The sequence below is a fragment of the Mastomys coucha genome, unplaced genomic scaffold (assembly GCF_008632895.1).
Source record: "Mastomys coucha isolate ucsf_1 unplaced genomic scaffold, UCSF_Mcou_1 pScaffold13, whole genome shotgun sequence".
Taxonomy (NCBI): domain Eukaryota; kingdom Metazoa; phylum Chordata; class Mammalia; order Rodentia; family Muridae; genus Mastomys; species Mastomys coucha.
The window spans coordinates 9,467,007-9,490,591 of record NW_022196895.1 but is presented as its reverse complement, the minus strand read 5'-3'; the positions used below and the strand labels follow the sequence as shown (position 1 = coordinate 9,490,591).

At 43.5% G+C, this 23,585-nt stretch overlaps 1 protein-coding gene across 11 annotated transcripts in view; it reads left to right on the top strand.

Annotated features, from left to right (window-relative positions):
* Osbpl1a (oxysterol binding protein like 1A) overlaps positions 1-23,585 on the top strand; it is a 195,909-nt gene that overhangs the window by 160,010 nt on the left and 12,314 nt on the right. For all 11 annotated transcript variants that reach the window (XM_031364995.1, XM_031364997.1, XM_031364994.1 and 8 more), the window contains 3 exons: positions 5,917-5,992; positions 20,369-20,503; positions 22,666-22,763. In XM_031364995.1, the coding sequence (XP_031220855.1) occupies positions 5,917-5,992; positions 20,369-20,503; positions 22,666-22,763 (309 nt within the window). The remainder of the gene's footprint in view (positions 1-5,916; positions 5,993-20,368; positions 20,504-22,665; positions 22,764-23,585) is intronic.

The following is a 23,585-nucleotide window of genomic DNA, read 5'->3' as shown; positions in this document are numbered from 1 at the left end:
CTATACCTATTATCCTTAGGTTTGGTCTTCTCATTGCATCCTGGATTTCCTGGATGTTTGAGTTAGGAACTTTTTGCTTTTTGCATTTTCTTTGACTGTTGTGTCAATGCTTTCTATGGACTCTTCTGCCCCTGAGATTCTCTCTTCTATCTCTTGTATTCTGTTGGTGATGCTTGTATCTACAACTCCTGATTTCTTTACTAGGTTTCCTGTCTCCAGGGCTGTCTCTCTTTCTGATTTCTTTATTGTTTCTATTTCCATTTTAAGATTCTGAATGGTTTTGCTTATTTCTTTCACCTGTTTGATTGTGTTTTCCTGTAGTTCTTTAAGGGATTTTTGTGTTTCCTCTTTGAAGGGCTTCTACCTGTTTACCTGTGTTCTCCTGTATTTCTTTGAGGGTGCTATTTATGTCTTTCTTAAAGTCCTGTATCATCATCATGATAAGTGATTTTATATCTGAACCTTGCTTTTCCAGTGTGATGGTGTATCCAGGACTTGCTATGGTGGGAGTATTGGGTTCTGATGATGCCAAGTAACCTTCCTTTGTGTTGCTTATATTCTTACACTTGCCTCCTGCCATCTGGTTATCTCTACTGCTACCTGCCCTTTCTAAATCTGACTGGAGCCTGTCCTTCCTGTGATCCTGGTTGTGTCAGAACTCCTCAGAGTCAAACTGTCTCTGTGATCCTGTGATTCTGGGATCCTGTGACCCTGGGCTTGTTAGAGCACCTGGGAGTGCAGCTTCCTCTGGGTGTTTTGGGACTGACTGCAGAGTTTGTGCCCAAGGTCTGCTCAGAGCACTGGCCAGCCCAGACAGACTGGAAGAAACCGGAGCTACTGGGCTGGCAGAGTTCTTGTGTGCCTGATCCCGCTGGTCCCAGTTACTCCTGGTGTTGGGCCAGATGTTGTGTCCTCCTCACCTCTGATCCTGGGCCGGGTTGTGTGAATTTCTGAGACCTGACTCGTAAAGTTCTCTTAAGGTTTCAGCTGTCCAAGTGTGGGTCAAAGTTTGGAGGCAGGACGTTGGAAACGGCTTACAGGCCCAGGCACAGTTTTTCTCACAATGAGCTTTTGGGGGTCATCATTCTTTAGTCAGATTTCATAAACTCATTTGGTTCAGCTCACTTAGACTCTGTCTGCCAGAGTGTGGAGCAGGGGATCATGGTTGGACAAGCAGAGACAGTACCATCACACCATTAAAACAAACTGAGGAGTTTTCTTATTCAAAGCCCAGATAGTGGTTTGTTGTGTAGACAGCTATGATGTCCTCTGTGTGGTCTAAAACTGAGCCAGGCAGAACACTGTCAGCCCCTGGTACAGTGGATTGTTTTGGTTTTTTTCTTTTAGCTGGCAAGATAATAACCCTCAGATGGACTCTAGGGGAACAGAATAGCCACTCTGTTCTCCCTGCTGGACCATTCTGACTCCTGCCTAGAGCTAATACTGTCATCCAGTAACATACTCCTGATGGAAATCTTAATATACAGAAGCATATAATACAAATAAGTCGACTGTAATCTGCCATATCCTTATTTACATCTCCCCCTCCTCTGTGCACTGGCTCTGCCTGGCTTGTGCAGGCTGTGAGCTGGCATCTTGTCCTCATCCACTTTGCAGTATTGAGCAATTTATTTCTCTTCCTCCAAAATCTTAAGAAATAATCACTGGGATCCAGTCTACCCAGGACAGCTGCTTTTGTGCCAGTGGCTTTTGCGCCGTTGAAGTGTGGCTGGTGCTGCCGAGCTGCAAGACCTGTGCAGCTTCCATTTGCACTAGTGTAGGCTGTAAGGCAGCAGCAAGTCTCTCCACTGTGCACCCCTGTTTCACCACAGCTGAAGTTTACTTTGAGCTCATAGCTAAGCCAATGTTCTTAGTGTGAAATACAGTGCATTTTAAAGACAGTATAAGTGAGTTGTTTGCATGGTACTTGTTAAAATGCTCATATTCGAACTGCAGGACTTCCTTCCCATGCCAGGCTTCTTCACTTCAGTGGCTGCTTCCTGCTGCTGTCTCTCAAGGTCAAGTCCGCCCACATTCCTGCACTGGTGGGGAGGTTCACAGGGCCTACCTATACCTAAAGAGCTATTAGCCCCTGATGGCTGCTGAGGGAGGCAGGGTCCACTTTCTACAGGGGTATGTCCCCTATTTGGTTGACCTCCTTTCTGTAGGTGGCTGACACCCATGCACATTTGGCCAGGGCGGTTTGTGGACTTGGGATTATTTGGAGAGGGGCATAAAGTTGGAAGGGAGAACATGGTGGGGATAGTCCTAGAGGAGTTGGCGGGTGGATATGATCAAAGTATATTATATTCATGTAAGACATTCTCAATGAATACATTTTAAACTTCTGAAGTAAAACTTGAAAGAAGGCTTATTTGGTTCTTAGTTCCATAGGACTCAGTCTTTGGTTCTTGTCACCCTTGGTTGTGGGCCTCTGCTTGTAGTCGGAGACTCAGGACAGGACTGAGAACCCTATGTAGCCTTCAGAAGCATGCCCCATTGACCACTTCCTCCAGCTAAGCTTTTCCTCCTAAATTTGCAGAATAAGAAGTACTGCTGGCTATGAGTCAGGTGTTCGGCATAAGAGGTTCTAAGAGGGAGCATTCTATAGTCCCCTGCACAATAAAGACCAAAGTTAGTTTCTTTCCTTTTTACTTGATTAACCTGGATCTTGCTACACTTGAAATTATGTGTAATGTTCTCGTTGTGTTCATGTAGCAGGGATGGCTGCACACCCTTGGCATCATTGGCATTGGGCAGATAACTGTGTGCTCAGTCTTGTTCTCTGTAGGCTGTCTAGTAGCATAGCACTCCTGGCCTGCCTTGGTGCAGATCATCATGCTGTGCCTGACGCAACCTCTGTTGGAAAGCCCTCCTCTCATGTATAGAATCTCTCTCCCGTTTAGGACAATTGCTCTGACATCTATCTGCTTACCTCTGTACTATGATTCCTATTGTCTTGGATACACTGAAAACCAAATACCTTCTAGAAGAGAAAAATGAATATAATCCAGAGTTCATCCAGCAAACACTTCTTTCCTGTGCTAGGCCCTGTATTAGGCCTCTACTGTAGTGGTCAATAAACCTGGGAGCTTCCATACTGATTGGGTCACAGTCCTGGGTAGAGGGTTATACGGGTGCTGCATTATTCATGCTGTGGAGAAGGCTGAAAGAGGCAGGTTCAGGGCGGGTGAGACTATAGGGTTTGCAGAGGTGTTTATACTCTCACCCCAAAGGAATACCCCAGGTCCCCTGCTGTGCCTCTTGTCCCCTAACCTCCTCCTTCCTGTGTTCTTCCAGAATACACACGTTTCCTTTGCTACCAGTTAGTCATGTTTTCTAGACGCGTTGTCTGGGCTCTGGTAAGTCTTCCTGCACAGCAGTGTTAAGGAGACTGTTGAAAATGGCAGCAGATCTGGGTCCCGGTTTGTCTGGCTCTTGGGGCTGTTTGGCTATGTGCCTCCCTGCACAGTCTGCCCTTGCACCTGTCTCCCTGGCAGCCTTGCCGCCTTAGATGATGGTCAACAATTCTGAGGTCATTGTTAAACCAAGACTTCTGCACGGCATATATTCTTGTAGGACAGTATTTTTTCCACAGTTTCTGACTAACTCATAGCATGGTGTGGGCTAAGGTTTGTACCTGGCTCTGCATGTCCACAGAAGAAACCAGCAGTCTGTAGAATAAGTTCCCAAACAGAATCCCTTCCACCTCTCCTCTGTAGTTTTGTTTGACATACATAACATTGCTGGTAATTTGGTTTCCTCATAAACAAGTAGTTAATATATTTTCATAAAATACTGCAAAAGGAAAAGTAGAAGATATCCCAAGTGGGACTCCTAGTGGCAAATCTGTGGCAATTCCTAAATGGTTAATAATTACCAAGCTTGAGGTCCCTCATCTTCTTCTCTTTTTAAAAACTGCTTCTGAGATCCAGTGTGGTAGTACATACTTGTAGTCATAACACTGCAGAGGCAGAAAGACTGAGAGTGCAAGGCCAGCCAGGAGTACATAGAATGTGAGACCATCCTTGGGCATGGAGCAAACCTGTCACAAACGCATACTTCCAAGACATTTATTGCCTTTCTTGCCTCTGTTCTGGTCTCCAGTCAGAACAGTAAGACATGCCTAGACACTTAATGTGAACCTTTGTTGTGGGTCATCCCAGCCCTCCTTCAGTCTATATGAGGCCTTCTTTGGGATTACAGTTGACAAAGTGCTGTTCCATAGACAGAGGAGGGAAAGTATGTTTATGTCCATGGCTAACACTGGATTATAAATTCTTGTGGCAACAGCACTAGGGATCTGTGCCCTGGGATGTATTGTCCATGTCACAGAGATTGGTAGTCTTGGTGAGTGGAGAATATAGTTTAAATACTGGCTGTGGCCACAGCTCTAGCATGTTAGCTGGTTGAAGACTCTTTTGAATGAACAGTATATATTCCTGAAAGGAAAAGCTAGAAGAATTTCACCCTGACAGCTTTTAAGTATGGTTGCTTTCAATCTGAAAATGCAATTATAGTTCAAATTGATGTAGGGGTTCTTTCAAAGGTAACAGTTTTGTTAGGTATTTTGAGTTTCGTTGGTAGTTGTTTTCTTTTTAGCTTTATTTTGTATGTATGGGTGTTTTGCCTCTGTGTGTGTCAGTGTACTACATGGATGCCTGGTGCCTGCAGAGACCAGAAGAGGGCAACTGATTTCTTAGAAATGGAATTACAGGTGCTTACAAGCCAGCATGTGGGTACTGGTAACCAAACCCAAGACCTGTAGGAGAGAAGGCAGTGCCGTTTGCTCTGAGCCTTCTCTCTAGCCCCTTGCTTTGTTTTTGGAGACAGAATTACCTCTCTATTCATTATCCTCCTGCCTCATTATTTCAGGTACTAGGATTACAAGCACGTATTATAGTCCTTTGAGTATTACATCTGAATGTCTCTTAGCAGGCAGCTAGAAATCTGGCAGCTCTTGTCACCTTGGCAAGCTGAGTTATTGCCACCTGCTGTAGAAAGCTGACCTGGCCAGCTTGTCCTTCCCTACCATAGGACTGCTGTTCTGATTGCTGGAGTGGGCTTGGAACCCTGCCTACCAGGCCTGGCTTCTAACTGCCTGAAATCCAAGCTGGAGACCCCCTGTTACTGAAAGCCCGGTCTGTCTTGCTTCTTTCCCTCTCTGCAAAGGTTTGCTTTTTAAAATTCTTCCCATGTGGAGGGGTATCTCGATTTCTGTTCATGTCAGTGTCCTGAGCAAGTTTGAAATGTATGATGCAGGGTTTCAACTTTGCTTCTGTTTTGATAATTTGTTAGTATTTTCTCACTTAATTTCCAAAATACTTCAGGATTTTGTGTCCAGTAGTTGGCTAGAGTGCAGTGGTTTGCTAGGTCACAGGATGACAACTGGGTCTTGAGTCAGGTAACTGAATAGATACGCCAGCACACAGAGCACACAGAAGCATATATGGAGCTTTTTTTTTTTTTAAGATTTATTTATTCATTTAATGTATATGATTACACTGTAGCTGTCTTCAGACACACTAGAAGAGGGCATCAGATCTCATTATAGATGGTTGTGAGCCACCATGTGGTTGCTAGGAATTTAGCTCTTAACCGCTGAGCTGTCTCACCAGCCCCATGGAGGTTCTTTAGAGTGAGGTGATCTGGCCTTATTCTGAGGAACAGAACCAATTGAGGGAGTTACAATCATGGCAGCACTGAAGACAAAGGGCCTGTTTATTTGCTCTGAAAATATTAAGGGTCAGAGCAGTGGTGAGCAGGTATGACCCCTGTTTTGCCCTGTCTGTGACAATGCACAGTTTTGTAATGTGTCTGTACATGGGTATGCCTATACTCAGGTCAATGACAACGTGTTTTTCTTTCCAATATCATTGGCATTAAAAATGAAGTATGTTTTCTTTTTTCCCCCAGAACAAGCCTGCCGTCACCTATGTTCTCCAGAAATGACTTCAGCATCTGGAGCATCCTCAGGAAGTGCATTGGGATGGTGAGTTAACTGTGCTTCCTCCTGGGGTCCAGCGGTGTCCTGTGTGACTGCATGTGCTTGGGAAGGGGCTCAATAACAACAACAACAACAACAACAACAACATGGAAGTGTGGCCTAACACTGGTTGAAGTATCCATGAGTGTAAAAACCTCAGCTTTACATTAGGTTTTTCTGGAAGAGTCAGGGTCACTCTTTATGCCATTTAACGTGGCTTTCATGAAACTTTTATGTAGGAAAATAAGGACGTGCTTGTCTCCTGTGGCACACCAAGTTTGTATTTGCCCATATAACTCCTTAGAGATTGTCTCCTAGAACAGACCCCACTAGGTAGACTCTCCCTTTGCTAGGGCTCTGCAGGGCCAGCCTCTGTGCTGTCTCTGGGAGTGCAGTGTGGCAGATGTGTGGATCATCTTTGCTGCATTGTTAGGGCAGGGTCTAATCTGGGAGAGGGAGGACTATGGCAGCATTTCCTGAGGCACTGCCTCCTGGACTCTGCCACTTGATGCTAAGCTAGACGTCTCTTCCTAGCATGACACCTCAGATGTTAGTATGGCCACCAAGAATGATGGTAACTGAATAACATGGCTCTCACGGTGCCAAGGCTTCAGCCTGAGCAGTATACTGTGAACGCGGCCAGCACGTGCCTCCCGGCGTGCTGCTAGAACCTTCCCCGCACACCTGTTTGATGCCAGAGTCTCTTCAGCCACTCTGCTTACCCTAAATTCTTCTAGTGCTCCTTTGCCCTGTCAGCAGAGACCTCCTAAGTGCCACTGCCAAGGTGTTCATCCCGGAAACAGTCAGTGTAAACCAGTGTCTCCTGAGTCCTTGGCAGTCATTCATCTGACTCATTCATTTGTGAAGCTGGTTCATGATTTCATGGCGGCCTGGCCGCTCCTTTAGGTGAGACCTGGCGAGGTGCCACTCCTAGCTTGCACTCAAGAGGTGTGCAAAGATACATAGTTTATATGAAGTGCTAGGGATCTGTTAGGCCAGCACAGTGCTCAATACACAGTAGTCCTTATAGCAGCAGAAAAACCAGCTGAGAGTCAGAAAGAGGGCTTCAGTCTCCCTCAGTCATTTTAAGACTGAAGACAGCAAACATATGGCAGTATGTACTTAAATTAGATGACGATTTTATACCCACTAAACTGTAGGCTAATAGAAGTCACTTGCTACTGACTTTAAGAGTCTCTTTATAACTAACAATTCGAAACAAAAATGCTTCTGTGGAGTCTTTCAGCCTTCAGTAGATGTATTTATCTTTGCCTGCGACATGTAGTTGTGTGTGTGCTTCTAAAGTGAAAGCCAGTTTCACAAGAGAATGATTATCATTACCACAGTGAGTTATTTTAATATTAAAGCAATACTGGTTTCAACTCATTAAACTCATTTTATAATTTGCTGGTTAAACAAAAGCCATGGTTTGGAAAACACAGTTCTGTGTTTCTATGGAATCGATGCCACGTCTGCCTTGAGACCATGTAAGAAAAGGAGTGTGTATGAACACAGCTTGTGTGGCTGGTCTTTCTGAACATTACAGGAAACACAGCTTGTTGTACGACTCTTGTCTGAGCCTGTCTCCTGTCTCAGCAGATGTTGGGTCCATGGTGGCGCCAGGTGTGGTAGATGTTGCAGGGTCACCAACAGTATGCCTGTTTGTCTTTATCAAGTTCCGTTCTAAGTTAGGAGATGACATCATGTTAGATAAACCTGTTACTGTTCTCTCCAGAGTGTGGCAATGCTTTTATTTTTAGGTACAGGGCTACAGGTACAAATAAACACATGGATGAATCATAAGTCACAAACAGTTGGGTGGGTTTACCCACACACTCCAGTGCACTCCAGAGTGTTCTGAGACTTGTCTGTAGGTCTGGCTGATTGGTCACCTTGGGAGGTGACCCTCTGACATTCTAGATTCATTACAGTGGGTTTAAGGGGCATCGCCAGCATCTGGAATGTTCTCAAGTGCTGACCATGTAAGGCCTCTCCTAGTCAGGAGGAGGCAGAAGGTGGATGTGTTGGACACCAGCAGAGGAGGAAATAAAGATACCTGGCAGAGTGGTACAAACGGCATTACCATAGCTAAAATTGTATTTTTCTGGGTAGCTCACTCTAATGTATACCTGTTTTACCCTGCCCCAAAGAAAACGAGTCAAGACTTAGAAAATAGTAGCATTCATACATTTTGATACTGTTAAAGAATTTTTTAAAAGACTCTTTACATCATGCCCCTGATTCTGTTACAATCATGTTACAATGTTAAAATGTTACATGTAACAATCTGTTAAAAATCAGTTGGTGTGTCCCAGTGGTGGCACAGAGGCAGGTAGATTTCTGAGTTTGAGGCCAGCTTGATCTACAGAGTGAGTTCCAGGACAGCCAGGGCTACACAGAGAAACTCTGTCTCAAACAAACAAACAAACAAAAACAAAACCAGAAAAAATCAGTTGGTGTTTGAAAAGCCATCTAGGTGCCTTCAGCTGCCATATTTCTTCCCTGAGCATTATAGGTCTCTTAATTTGATAATAAGATATTGGTTGGTTGGGTTTGTTTTTGTTTTTGTTTTTGTTTTTTGGTTGGTTTCTTTCTTAAGACTGGACTTTGCTATGCAGCCTAGGCTGGCTTTGAACTCTGAGTCCTCCTGTCTCTGCCTCCCAAGTGCTGGGATTACAAACGTTCACCAGTATCCCTGGCTTAGAAGTTTTAAAAATAGCAGAGAAGATATGACTTGGTCTGACCTATTTACACTGTCCCTGTATACTAGGTCAGACTGGCAGTGTGTGAGCGCCACTCCCTCCCCCTCCCCCCATCAGCCTCACAGCTCAATACTAATCTCAAGTCTTTTTTAGTTAATGGCCCACTGGTACAGTGATGGGTAGTATAGTGAAATATGGGTTTTAAAACTCACAGCAGGCAAAGGTAAACAGACCTCTGTGAATTGGAGTGATCTACCTAGTGAGTTCCAGGCCAGCTATGGTTGTACAATGAGATCCTCAAAAATTAAAATATAAAACAAGATTCATAGGAGATCTTATCTGCTAGGGATGGTAGGGTCTAATTCTGTGACCAGTAAGGAAAGTCTTTGTTTTCTCAGTTCAGGCATTTATTACTGTGTACATGTGACTTAACACCTCGACAGCAGGGTTTTTTTTTCCTCCCCATGACCCCAGTACATCATGTTTTGCTTTGTTTCTAAAAAGTATAGAATTTCACATTTCTCATGCCTATCCAGTCCTTCTTTTCCTTTCCCATTTTGTTTTGGACAGACTTTTGTTACCAAATATCAGATTACATTGCATGAAATAAACACTTTATGTAACTAGAATTCCATATAAATCTCTTGTGATAAAAACTTTCAGAAAGCAGTGCCCAGCTTCCCAGCACTCTCTTCCCAGCATTTGTTCTATTGTCTTTGTCAAATGTCTCCTTAATCCTATGTCCCTTTCTCCTGTCCCTGCTTTCTGAGGCTTTGTGAGCAGACCCAGCTCAGGTTCAGCTTTGGGAGATCTGTTCACAGCACTTGGGCCAGGGCTGAGAGCCCTTGTCCTTGATGTCCCCTCTACATCCCCTGCTTGCAGGCAGCACTGTGACCTTAGTGCTTGGTTACTGTAAGAGATGAGCAAGGTCTACTTTATGGTATTGACTTTAACAAATGAAAATTCTGTAACACTCTGCATGGCTCTGGGGAGGCCTTTCCCACAGAGAGATGCTTGCTGTCATCGTTGGTTGGCTAAGTCTAGTAGTTCAAAAGCATAAAGTTCCATTTCCCCTTGTACTTGTATTTCTGTTCTTTATTTCCTACAGAAATTAACTAATTGCATTGAACCAATTTTTATCCCTGAAAGTATTTCATTGATTTTGTATTTCACTATCACAAGATGTGTCTAAAAGGAATGTTAACTGTGTGCCACTATTATAAATAGTATATCAGTGATAACATTATGGGTGGAACATTTCTAAAATATCAGCATAAAACATAGAATGCTGTTTGTGGGTGAGTGAGGTGGCCCTGGTGCAGTTGGACTTGCACACCTGAGAAACCGTCTCCAACTGCAAAAATGATAGTGGAATTTAGCACAGTTATGTTACTTTAATAGACGCCGAGATTGAGAAACCCTTTGCACATTAATAAACAGATGGGAGTAGGAGTTTGTGGGATTGTTAATATCTAGGATTGTCATTCAGTTCTTTGTCCCTTCTCAGCTATATGCCAAAAATTAGAGTGCATTATCAAAAATAATTTGTTATGATCTATAAGCTGACAAATCAATTAGGACTTCTTCTGTTTATAAAAACAGAACTTTGGAAAACTAATAGAGAGGGCTTTGTTACCTTTTGTTCCCAAGCTGTAGGCCTTGTGGTCTGGGGGATGCTCTCCCAGGCTCTCCCATCCAGCCGCACCCACACACTTCTTTGACCCAGTGTTACCTGGTCCTTTAGAAGGGATTCATAAACTTCCTCCTGAGACATACTTTTTTGCCAAATTAGTATTTTTGGTGAAATTGTTTTATGTTCCCTTGGGCTCTGATGTGTTCGTGACTTATCTAGCACTGTGACCAGTGATGTGACATGAACATGAAGGATGAAAGATGGGTCTAGGCTTCCAGTCCCAGATGTTTTAGTCAGAGGTCTGCTGTACCCTTGACATGAGGCAGAGTGCCATTTTACTTAGAGGGAATGGCCAAAGGCATTGCTTACTCAGGGCAGGCAGAAAACAGATGAGAGGGGTCAGGGACAGGACACGCTTTGAGGACTCTCTTCAAGGATCTGCTCCCTTCATCGGCATCATATGCCACCAGTCCTGCCTGTTGTTACCAGGTTCAGAATGCACTAGTGACATCAGAATTTTTATGTCCCTGTCACCTCTGGCAGATGCTAGTCACCTACCAGTGACAAAGCCTTCAACACAGAGCCATAAGCACTTCCATCAATCTGCACATTTACTTCACAAGGTAGAGAATGGGGAGGATGGGACCTTTGCGACACCTGCCATGCTGTAAACATTGACTTGAGACACATCAACACCACCACAGAGTAGCATGATCTAGAATCTCTCCCCAGAGAACTGCCAGAAGTCAGCCAGACACAGTTCCAGAGCTGAAGTGGGGGAAGGGCATGGAGCTGAGTAAGTGAGTGGTACCTTGCATGAGAGAGGCTTCACCCCGACTCCCTGATAGCAAGTTCTGAGGATGTTAACACTTATGGAAAGAAAAAGGTTTACAGTAATTCAGGGGGGTGGTGTGTCTTGAACGTTTACGGGCTGGCTCGGGCCTGCCAGAGCTGAGGGGAGAGTGGGTGCGCATGGGTGGAATATGGAAACAAACCCACGGGACACTGTGCCTTGGCACTTGCAGCCAGGGCTTGCCTTCCACGTTTCCACAGCACTGCAGCTCATCGCCCCTCAGCTCAGACCCATGTAGCAGTCCCTCAGTTTCCTTCTTTTTCCCTGAAGCTTCTCATGTATTCTCTCTCCTGCTTTCCTGTTGGTAGTACTAAGGTGCCCTATGCAGTTGGCTCAACACTCAGACAGTCGGCACTTTTCCTGCCTCGCTGTCTTCCATGTCTGTGAGGACAGAGGTGAGGCAGTGAGCTGTCCTCAGAACAACAGTGTTTCCAGAGTGCCTTGCCGTGTTCTAGCCTTGCTACTCAGGGCACTGCCGACTGAGCATTCAGACGAGGTCATCTCAACCAATGACAAACACTAGACCATGAATCACTTACAGGAGTGAGGCCCCAGCTGAGTGACATGGGATTAGAGTGTGGCAAGTGATCTTCCCAGGCTCTAAATGGAAGGAATGTGTCATTACCACAGCCTTCATGCCGTGGGAAGCAGAGGCCACCGCATGGAGAGCAGATCCAGGGCCAGCTTCATCTTACATCTTCATTCTCCTAACAGCCAAAACTGTTGCTTTTCCTGACTGTGAAGAACCCAGAAGCCCATGGAGTGCTTGGGTCACACACTGCTCATGAGTGGCTGCCTGAGCGACAGGGTAAACAGGTTTACCAGACACCCAAGGTTTCTGTCAATAACCCACATCTGAGCTATTTGCATAGTTAGATATGAAGATGGAAGACCTATTGTTTAGAAAATAGTCTTGACTTCAGCTGAGCTCAAAGCAGCCTTGCTTATGAGTTGTGCGTGGTACTAAAATGAAGGGATGGCCTTCCTCCGCTGTCTCTAAACAGTCCATCAGCTGATAAGCAGTTTCAATTAGAAGTGTCTTCAATTGCATCATTGGTTTGTACTTATGTGCAGGGATCAATTTAAACCTTGCTTTAGCTAGGTCACAGGTAGAGTTGCCTGGAATAAATACTTAATTTTTTCCATCTGACTGCACTCAGTGATAAAGCGTTCCAGCTAATGTCTCTTCCTGAAGGCTGACCTTTGGAATACATGTTTTCCTATTGCTGGGACATATACACATGCTAATTTGTTTATATAATAGCTAAGGAATGCCACAGCCAGGTTTGCTGAGTTAGAAGCAGCAATGGTGCATTTGAATTACCAAGAACTAGGAGAGATGGAGGGGAAATATATGTTGTGTAGCTGTCTTTATTACCTACTTAAGATAGTGCAAGTTTTAGAAACCAAAATAAGTGTAAGATTATTTTTAATTAACTCCAGACAATGGAGGAAATAAACTTGCTGTCCAGTTGGCATGCTTTAAAATAGCTTGCTGTGTGCTCTTGAGAGAGGTCAGGACTGTTTTCATGGCCATCTGGACTATGTGCACACATTTCCCTCTGCCCTCCCCCAACCCCTCTGTGTTTGTGTGTGTGTGTGTGTGTGTGTGTGTGTGTGTGTGTGTGTGTGTGTGTGTAGTTGGTTTTTGAGACAGGGTCTCACGATGTATCCCTGGACCAGACTTCACTTCAATTCCCAGAGATCTACCTGCCTCTACTTCTAAAATGCTGGAGTAAAGGCATGAGCCTCCACATCCAGCTCCTTCTTAATCTCTTTTATTTGGCCAAGATACTGGCGTCCCATTTTCTTGACTGTTTACCTTCTGAATCCCTGTAATAAAGATGTGTTTAAATGTGTTAGAGTGTGTAAGCTCTCCCCCCAGTCTGTTCATTCAGTGACAATGAGAGCCTCCTAGCATCTGTAGTGCTTCTCCAGGGCTGGCAGCAAGGGAAGGAAGATCTAGAGTTGAACTTACAGGGAAAGCCATTCTTCATTGCTTTAGTAAGTAAATCTTTTAAATCTTTTAAGATAAATCTGTCATTCACAACACAGGAAGAGAGCTGAACTGGAAATAGCCAATCCATACCTCATTCTGCTCAATGGTCAGGGGGCATTGCTGTTTCAGGAGTGGGCCATCCTGCACCCTTGGTGTGTAGATCCTCTAGATGACTTAAGGAGCCCTTCCCTCGCTCTCTGTCTTCCTCAGCTTCCAACCATGGGCTGTGGCAAAGGCTGGGCAGCTGGGTCCCAGAACTTTGCATCCGTGAAGCCCTGGAGGACTGAAAGGCCTGTGCGCATTGCTCATGATAATGCTAATAATTTGCCTGCATTTATTGCTCACTCAGTGTCTGGCCCAGTATTTGATGTGAATTAGTTCATGTAATGTTTTCAAATCCTACTGAGCTGTTGAGTGAGTGACTCTTGACCTACTTTGGGATGAAAGGTTAGCCTTGTTCGTGGCTACATGAGAAAAAGGAGGATAGGGCTCTGATTTAGATGTGGGAGTTTTTTCTTGAAACTAGTTTTTCCCTTCTAGAAAATACATATAATGTAAAGTTTACTACCTTATATTTGTGTGTGTGTGTGTGTGTGTGTGTGTGTGTGTGTGTGTGTGTCTGTCTGTCTGTCTGTCTGTCTGTCTGTCTGTCTGTCTGTCTGAAGGGTGGGGTACATCTGAAAACATGTGCATAGACCATAGATGTCATGGAGTAGACATTCTACTATAACACTTTGTTCTTAATCCTCAGGTAAGGTTCTCTTGCCCTGAAGCCAGAAACTCAGGTTTTCTTGACTAGACTGGAAGCCAGTGAGCTCCAAAGATCTTCCAAGGTTCATGCCCCTTGGAGCTGGTCTGTGGCCATTTTCTAGGATCCTGGCTTGATACGTGTGCTGGGATCCCATCTCCAGTCTTTAGGATTGCAGTGCAAACTTCACTCTGCTAAGTTCTCTCCAGCCCACTCTACACTATTTCCTTCCAATGTTTTTGCAAAGATCTTGGGTTTTGTTTGTTGGTATGTATGTGTGCACACATGTGCTTTCCTGGGACTCTGCTTGTTCCAAGGTGCTGAATGTGAACTGCAGTCCACATAATGAAGCAGTAAGTGCTTGACCACTAAGTCATCTCCCCAGCACCGCCCTGACCATCTTGTGGCATTAAGTACAGACACAAGGCCATGTTCTCTTTATTCCTACCCATCACAGAACTCCTTGAAAACCACTAACTACCAGCAACAGTTACTCTTCGCTGGGCCCTGGCTGTCTACTCTGTCTGTTCAGAGGCCACACTTCTGTCTTTGAAGGTATGATGGACTATCTGTGTCCAGTTATGTGCCCTTGCTGTGGCACTTCGTCCACCCACCACCTCCGTCACTGCTCTCTTCCTCCATGTTGACACTGATGTAAGTGTCAGTGATGGCTGTAAGGTGTGCCAGCCTCTAGAGAGTGAGATTATCAGCCTTTATCCCTTTCCTCTGACTTGTTAGGTAGATATTAGTTAATATATTCATTTTTTAAATTAAATTACAATTATACCATTCTCCCCTTCCCTTTCCTCCCATGTCCCTCCCATGCAACCCATCCCTTGTTCTCAAGTTTATCTGTTTATCATGTCTTTTTTTTTTTTTTTTTTTTTTTTTACTTCTGATGAGAAGTACAATGTGTATTCATTTTAGGAAATGTGCACACTAGCAAGCAATAAATGCCAGCTCTTACAGCTTAGCAAAAATATGTATAATATCTCTCCTAGTGGTGTCATAAGGTCATACACAAAAAGCATGCTAACATCCCATAAATAAAATAAATACATTTAAATAAATTTAACCTGCTACAACAGAGAAAGCTTGAGTGGGGAGAAAAGGCCATTCTTGGGCATGGAGAGGTGACTCGATAAGAGCATTGGATACTCTTGCAGAGGACCTGAGTTTGGTTCCTAGCACCCTTGTGGTTGCTCAAAAACATCCTTACTTCCAGTTCCAGAGGATCTGATGCCCTCCTTTGGCTCTGTGGACCCTAGGAATGCATCTGGTAAGCATACATACATATAGGCAAAACATACATGCACATATATTTTAAAAAAAAAAAAGCATGCTTAAAATATACCATTGGTACTTGCATTCCTTAATTTGTATGTAAGAATTCAAATAAATTAAAAAATAAAAGAATTTTAAAAAATTCAAATAAATGTATATGATTTCCATTTAGACAAAAGAATACATATAAGACTTCTATATCACTAGCTGAAGATAGCCATTGTTGTCTTCTTGATATTCTAGCCTTGTAGTAAGTCTGTGCAAATATATATGTAACGAAATTAAATTATGTTTCTTATGTTGTTTTGTGACTTACTTTTTCAGGCTTAAACACTTTTTTTTTTAGAATGAGAAAAACAATCAACAACTTTTGAAGTATAAATAATTGATAACTACTCAAAGTGTTGTAAATCTAAAATACTAACAAATGTTAAAAATCAACTGTCTGGTATTTTCTATAATGCTTGTTCTTCTATTAGGTCAGTGTCCTCTTGTCATAGGGTATAATAACTGTGTTTTCCATCAAAGAAAACCAGAAATATAATTTCTTTAGATATGATTAATGAAAATTTGCTCTTCAAACTTTATTTCTTAAATTCCTTTTATTTTTTTAGAACAGTTTTGGGTTTGTATAAAAATTGTTGAAGTTCCAAGAGTTGTCAGAGTTCTTCTGTTGGAACATCTACACAGCATACTCTGGTTGGCATCCCTACCTAAAATAGTCCATTTATACAGCTGATGGACACACCATAATTCCCAGCTGAGGCTGGTATGGAGGTCGAGTCCTGACATGTGTCTGTTGTAGCATCTGCATGATACGCTGTGCCCCAGCTTCTTGCATAGGATCCCACTTCACAGCAGGGTCCATACCTTCCTCTTAGCAGAGGTCACAGCTGACAGCCTTTTCAGATCAGCAGCCTTCATTCCTGCCCGTTCAAGTTTCTCCCACATCTTTCCAGAGCTTGCCTGCCCCTTTCTCTTTAGTGCAATCTTCTCCAACTCTGCATTGCCTGCTAACTACTGTGTGTCATTAAACACACCCTTGTCTTCAAGAAGCAAAGGAGTCTGGTAAAGGCTGCACAGGAGATGGTGCCTGGTGACAGCCACTTAAGGAGTAATAAGCTTGGGCTGAGGGGGATGGGATGTCCAAGTGCACCAGGGCACAAGCACTTGCAATGTGTCCTCCTTAGGGGTGACATCCAGGGTATAAGATACTGTCCTAGGACTGGAAAAAAGCTCAGCTGTTCCATGCACTTGCTCTTCCAGAAGACTCAGGTTCAATTCCCAGCACTCACATGGTGCTTTACAACCAACCATCCATAACTCCAGTTCCAGGGAATCCAGGACCCTCTTCTGAACCTCTGGACACCAGGCATACATGTGCTGTGTATACATACATACATACATACATACATACATAGACACACACAGAGACACACACAGAGACACACACATACAGACAAGCAAAATACCCAGCATGCACACACACACACACACACACTCACACATACACACACTCACACTCTCTCACACACACATGTACACACACTCATTCATATACTCACACACTGCCCCTTTTACTGTAAGTTGTTATTACTCAGCATGGGTAAGATAAGCTGATCAGTACTCAAAAGACAGAGACTGTTATCAAACATGGTCAAATGTGAGCATTGGATTGGCACACTCCCATGTCTGAAGGAAGAGGAAACGGGATGTCTGAGGATGAAAGTCCTGAACTGGGCCTGGACATCTGTTAGGAAAGTTTAGCAAAGAGAACAGTGCCGTCTAGATCCCGAGTGTCTACACTGATGCTTTTACCTCATGCCTGAGGTATCACAGACACTCAGCTAAGTGTTTGTTGAATGAGAGTGAACATAACCGAGCGAAGGGGAAGCTGCACGTTTCTTTTCATACCTTGGGTGCTGAAAGGTCTGGCTACTCCCACATGAGTGGAGTATGGATTGGCATGTCATCAGGAGACAGTTTGCTCCACAGTATGTGCTAACATTTCTCCTGAGCAGGTCTGGGATCTCAACTCTCCACAGAGAAGTCTACTTGAAGCTAAATATGCCTGAGTTATAGAGGATACGTGATTGACACTTTGTAGAATATGTCGATTTTAAGTGTTTGTATGCAGTTTGCTGATGTGTCCAGAGCTGGTCTTAGTGTTCTGGAAACATGCTTTATGTTAAATGCTGTTAGCATCATCACTGAAGAAACTGGCACAAAGTTGAACTTGGCCAAAATTAGAGTTATCAAATGAAGCCCAGTGTTAGGCTGATTGGATTTAGTGGTCTTAACATGGATGCAGTACTCCCCCCACTCCCACCCCCAACCCCCAAAACTAGTGAAAGCATAGGAGCAGCAGTGCATAGAGTTGATGCCAGACTTCTAAAAACAAAAAGATTTTCTCCTTCCTGTGCATAGACCTGTGCATGTAGACATGCGAATAAGCACCTGTGTCCACTGCACAGACTTGAGGACACATAGGAATACACACACCTCTTTCCGGAAGTGTGCTTGAGCATTTCTCTGGGATAGGATGGGAAAAGAAGAGGAAAAGACACTTTCAGATTTTACTCTGGGGGGGAGGGGGGAGGGGAAGAGTTTTGAAGTATAAATAATACCTACTCAAAATAATGTAAATCTAAAATACTAACAAATATTATTAATCAACTGCTATTTTCTATAACACCTATTCTATTGGGCAGCGTACTCTTGTCACAAGTGATAAAAACTGTATTTTTCCATCAAAAATTACATTTTATTCACATAAAATTATACAAATGTGCAAATATAACATCTCAATTTCCAGAGAAAGAATTTGGATGCCCTGTTGTATTATTTTCTGTCTTATTCCCTTGAAACAGTTTTTTTTTTTTTTTTAACTGAACCTGGAGCTAGACTGGCACCCAGCAAGCCCCATTGATGTTCCTATCTGAGACTTCCACAGCCCTGGGATTACAAGCACGTACCCAGCCACACCGGGCTTTTTACATGGTGCTGGAATTTGAATTCAGGTCCTCATATGAGGGGGGTCCCTCTGGGTGTCAGACAGCGAAGCAAACCATACAAAGAGATAAGAATGAGGGAGTCTAATGCCAGGTGCTTAGTCGTCAGATTATTTAAAACAGCACAATTTGGGGAAAGGTTTTCAGGTAACAGTCCCATCAGTCCAATTTCAGGTGCACAATACAGCTTAAAGGTGACTGTATAGAAACTCCTTTATAAAGTACATGTGACAGTGAGGGTAGGTTCTATAGGCCTAGAGTCTGGTGTGGTCTCTGACCAATAGCATAAAGGTCAGCAAACCATCAAGTATGTGACATACTCACTCAGGATGAGAAGGGAAGAGTGTGGAATAATCATTCCTGGGAGTTAGGTGAGATCTCTCTCCACAGATAGCAAGAGGGTCACCAGGTTGTTAGCACCCACCCTGCTCAGCTTTCTCGATGGAACGCTGGTGTTTGCTTTTCTCTCCCCACTGAGGGACATGTGTGTGATTAACATTCCTGGTTCTCCTAGCTTCTCTGTGAGTGCAAGGCCCTCTGCACTTGTGTTTTATACCAAGAATACTATATATTGTACTTTTTAAAGTAAAGCATATTTACAAGTTAAAGAGGAGCCTGGTGCATCTTAAAACAAGGCATGGTAGTTCTACTGTCTGTGGCTTATACCCAACAGTGACTCTGGGTTTAATAAGATCTTGACTGTGCATAGCTGAACCTTCTTTTCTTTCTTGTTATACATTTCTTTTCTTCTTCATCTCCATAGTGAGGCTATAGAACTATTCTGTTTAATGTGTTGAACTGTTACTTGTCTTTTCTCCATTTTCTGGCTGTTTTAAATGCAGTTGATGGCAGTTATGTGAAGTTATATAAAGGCAGTTATAGGAAGGCCATGTGTAATTTTAATTGTGTAAGCCAGTAAGGATGAGTGAGAGTTGAGTCTGGTGGCGTTCGTCCTGGATTGCACCTAGGACTGTCCACCTGGCCAGGTGATGTTAGCCAGATTCCCAAGGAAGCATCGGACAGTGGTAGGAAGAGTTGGAAGGATCATCGAGCATTCTAGAATACCAGGATAAGTTTGCCACTTGATGATTTTTTGATGTGATGATACTTGGCAAATGGTAGAAATGGTAAATGGTAGAAAGGTGGCCTTTCCACGTGAGAGCCTTGTCCAGTGTGTGCCTGGGCAGAGGAAATGGAAAAACATTTTATAAATAGAGAGAGCCTTCTAAAGTCACCCACATTTATGTGTGGGTGCTCAGAAAAGCCCAGCGTCAGCCAAACATGGCCTCAAATTTAGAAATTACACACAAATGTAGTGTATGTGATTGACTCTTTGTCCATTGTAGCAATATGAATGAGAGCCAGCAGCCAGCTGTTTGGGTTAAGGTACCTGCTGTGAAGCATAATGAATGGCCTGTTGATCCCAGGACCCACACACTGGAAGAAGAGAACTGTCTCCCATCTCTTCCTGTGCACTCTGGCACACACAGCTGCACAGATGCTCAGACATGATAGATCATTAACAAACAAATAAGGTTTTTAAAAGATGAACTTAGGTGCATGTCTTAGTGGGTTTATTTGAGCTAACAGTGATTCATGACTCAGGCAGCCTTGGGTCCCACTGGTCAGTATTCCATGAAAAGGGTTGGAGGGAAAATTACAGAAGGTTGTCCTTGCTGGAGAGAGACAAAACAGACTTGATTGATTAAAGCAGAGAGTTGCTTATTAGTGGTTTCCTTGCAGTTTCGTATTGGGCTTTGTTTACTTATATAAATAGCCTAAGGTGCCAGAGCCTTGCTGTTTCAGCATCAGCATCAGCATGAAGATGGCTTCTGTGTCCCCATTGCCTTGTCCGCATCCTAGTGCTGATCTGAGAAAGAGTGCCACTGCCATCAGCCCATGCTCACCATTAAATGGTGTACTCTGTGACACCATGAAGGATGTCTGGGTAGTCTCTATGTCCTTGTACTGCTAGATACTCTATAATGAAAGACGCTTGTAAAGAATTATGAAACTGAACTGATTTTAATTAAATTTCTTGAGTTGAGCTTTTCCGTTGCTTCTTTTTTGGGAACACGTTATCTAAAGCAGCAGCAGCAGATAGTTTGCTGTGTATAACACTGATATAACAGTTCTGGTTTCTTCCTAATAGGAACTGTCCAAGATCACGATGCCAGTCATATTTAATGAGCCTCTGAGCTTCCTGCAGCGGCTAACTGAATACATGGAGCACACATACCTCATCCACAAAGCCAGTTCATTTTCCGATCCTGTGGAAAGGATGCAGGTATGTGGCAAGTAACCCTTGGGAGAGGTGTAAGTCTGAGACTTTTGTCTCTCATCTCCTCCCCCATTCCACCCCACCCATAAACACACATGTTCATATATATACAGACACTGACATAGATGCTTACACACATGTCTACTGGTGTGAAGTTAGCTGGGGATAGGACATTCTCGAAACTGAAGAGACTTTTGCTGGGGAAAGGATCTCTGTACAGGGGCAGGTGTCAGCGTTTGGGATGAAAATAAATAAATATTAAAAAGAAAAGGTAGGTGACCTGTAGAGAGAGTATCTTGTGTCTATATGGATGTAGCATCTGTTGATAATAAATCTGATGGCCTCTAGTTTAGGCAGGAAATAGAAGGTGGAACATCTGGGAGGCAGAAAGGATTCTGGGATAGTGGCAGGCGAGAGATCCTTCTGGGAAGGCATGACAAGAGAGATGCATACTACCTGAGCACAGGTAATCAACCACGTGGCAGAATGTAGATCAGAGTAAATGGGTTATAATAAGTTATGATCTAGTCAGGGAAGAGCCTAGCTATATGGCCAAGGTATTTGTAAATATAAAGAAGAGGAGGGGGGAGAGGAGAAGAGGAAGAATAAGAAGAGAAAAAGGAAGGAAGGGAAAGAGAAGGGAAGGGAAGAGGAGAAGAAAGAGAAGAGGAGAGGAGAGAAAAAAGTCTTTTGTATCTAGTCCCCCTGGCCATCCTCTGGGGATGGCCACTGTAATGAAGACTGATGGGAATTTCAGGAGCCACAGAAGTGGGTCATGCAACCATACTTGGCTACTGGAAGCTCTTTCCAAGTCTTCAGTTAAGAAAGTAGCATGTGGTAATTGGGAAATCGACATTTCTTATTGCAAACTTTATTGAAGATCTTCTCAAAAATTTGGAATGCATAGTCACCAAAACATGTTTATGCTGGATCAGTGTTCCAGTATTCATTAGTGCTCAAGTAACAAGAAGTGTTTTTAATTTTCAAAATAAAAGATGTTTGCATGGCGTACATGATGGTGAAACACAGGCCAAGCTCAGCAGATATACTTCTTGATAAAGCAGTGTCTCTCTGTTCTTCAATTCCTGGTGAAGCACAGGCTCAGTAGATATACTTCTAGATACAGCAGTGTCTTTCTGTTCTTTCATCCACATCACTGGTTTTTTAACTTCATTGATATCTTAGCTGTGGTTTCTATTGCTGTGATAAAATACCATGTCCATAAGCATCTTATTGAAGAAAGGGTTTAGTTCAGCTTACAGGTCCACAGACCAATCCGTCACTAAAGAAAGTCATGGCAAGAGTCAGGAAGCAGGAGCTGAGGCAGAGGCCATGGAGGAATGCTGCTTAGTAGCTTGCTTGTTATAGCTTGCTCAGCCTGCTTTCTTTTAGAACCCACGACCACAGCCCAGGGATTGTCTCACCCATGGGCTGGGCCTTCCCCTCATCAGTCATCAATCAAATGCACCACAGGCTTTCCCATAAGTCAGTCTGGTAGGGACATTTTCTCAATTGAGGTCCCCTCTTCCCAAATGACTCTAGCTTGTGTCAAGTTGACATAAAACTTAGTCAACAAAATTGGCTTTTGCACCAATTAAGTTGTTTAGTTTTGTATCTTTTTTTCCCAATTCTAAATGTATAGTTGGTGCACCTTTAACTGAATATGTAGACGTTTTCTTTGTCATCAGTCTATGAATGAAATCATTTTTACACTGGGTTAGATACTATAGTAACTAGAAAATATGTAAGATATACAAAAGGATATGTGTATGTTAAAAGCAAGTGCTATGCCATTTTACAAGGTTTGAGCATCCACAGAGTCTGACATTTGAGGTGTGTATTTGATTGAACCACTTCCACTGAGAGACAACTGTGATTTAAAGTTTTTTTTTAAAGTCAACATATTGGAAAAAATTGGCTTAGAGGGTTTTTGAAAGTCCTCGGCAGAATTATAGCATGCATACGCCATGTCTGAGGGTAGCACTGTAGGAGGAGATCCAGGAACTTTCATGGAGCGTAGAAGCTTACAGCAACTTTAGAAAGCCACATTGAAAATCCAAACTAATCGAGCCTCTCAATAATTTTGTTAGTCATTGTCTTCTGTGCCACTTGCATTCCTAAGACTGAGACGGAAAGAATGGCTATTAATAACTTCTCCTCTGTTCTAGTGTGTGGCTGCATTTGCTGTATCTGCTGTCGCTTCTCAGTGGGAGCGCACTGGAAAGCCCTTCAACCCACTTCTGGGGGAGACTTACGAATTAGTTCGGTGAGGTCTTCTGCTCCATTCTAGGTGGCTTGTTGAATGTGTGTGACTTATATAGAGTTTTCAGTGAAGAAAAATGGGTATATTGAGTGTTCCTAAATGATTATCTGTGTCTGGAGTACCTGATTATTTTGATGTTTATGTTTATGAAACTTCAGAAACTATCAAGAAATACAAAGTAGAAATGTAATTTACCATCATTTAAAAAAAAATTACCAGTGCTTCAGTGTTCCCAACCTTCTAGGATTAACTCTCCTCCATTTTTAGGTAGATCACATGACATAATCAGGGTTTTAGGGTTACTATTGCTGTGATAAAACACCACTGCCAAAAGCAACTCAGGGAGAAAACTGTTTATTTCACTCACAGTTCATCAAAAGCAGTGACAACAGGAGCTCACACGGGACAGGAGCTCACACACACAGGACAGCAGCTCACACACACAGGACAGCAGCTCACACACACAGGACAGCAGTTCACACACACAGGACAGCAGCTCACACACACAGGACAGGAACTCACACACACAGGACAGGAACTCACACACACAAGACAGCAGCTCACACACACAGGACAGCAGTTCACACAGGACAGGACAGGAGTTCATACACACAGGACAGGAGCTCACACACACAGGACAGGAGCTCACTCACACAGGACAGAAGCTCACACTCATAGGACAGGAGCTCACACAGGACAGGACAGGACAGGACAGGAGCTCATACACACAGGACAGGAGCTCACTCGGGGCAGGAGCCTGGAGCTGATAAAGGCCATGGGTGGGTGCTGCTTACTGGCTTACTTTTCAAGGCTTTTTTGACCTGC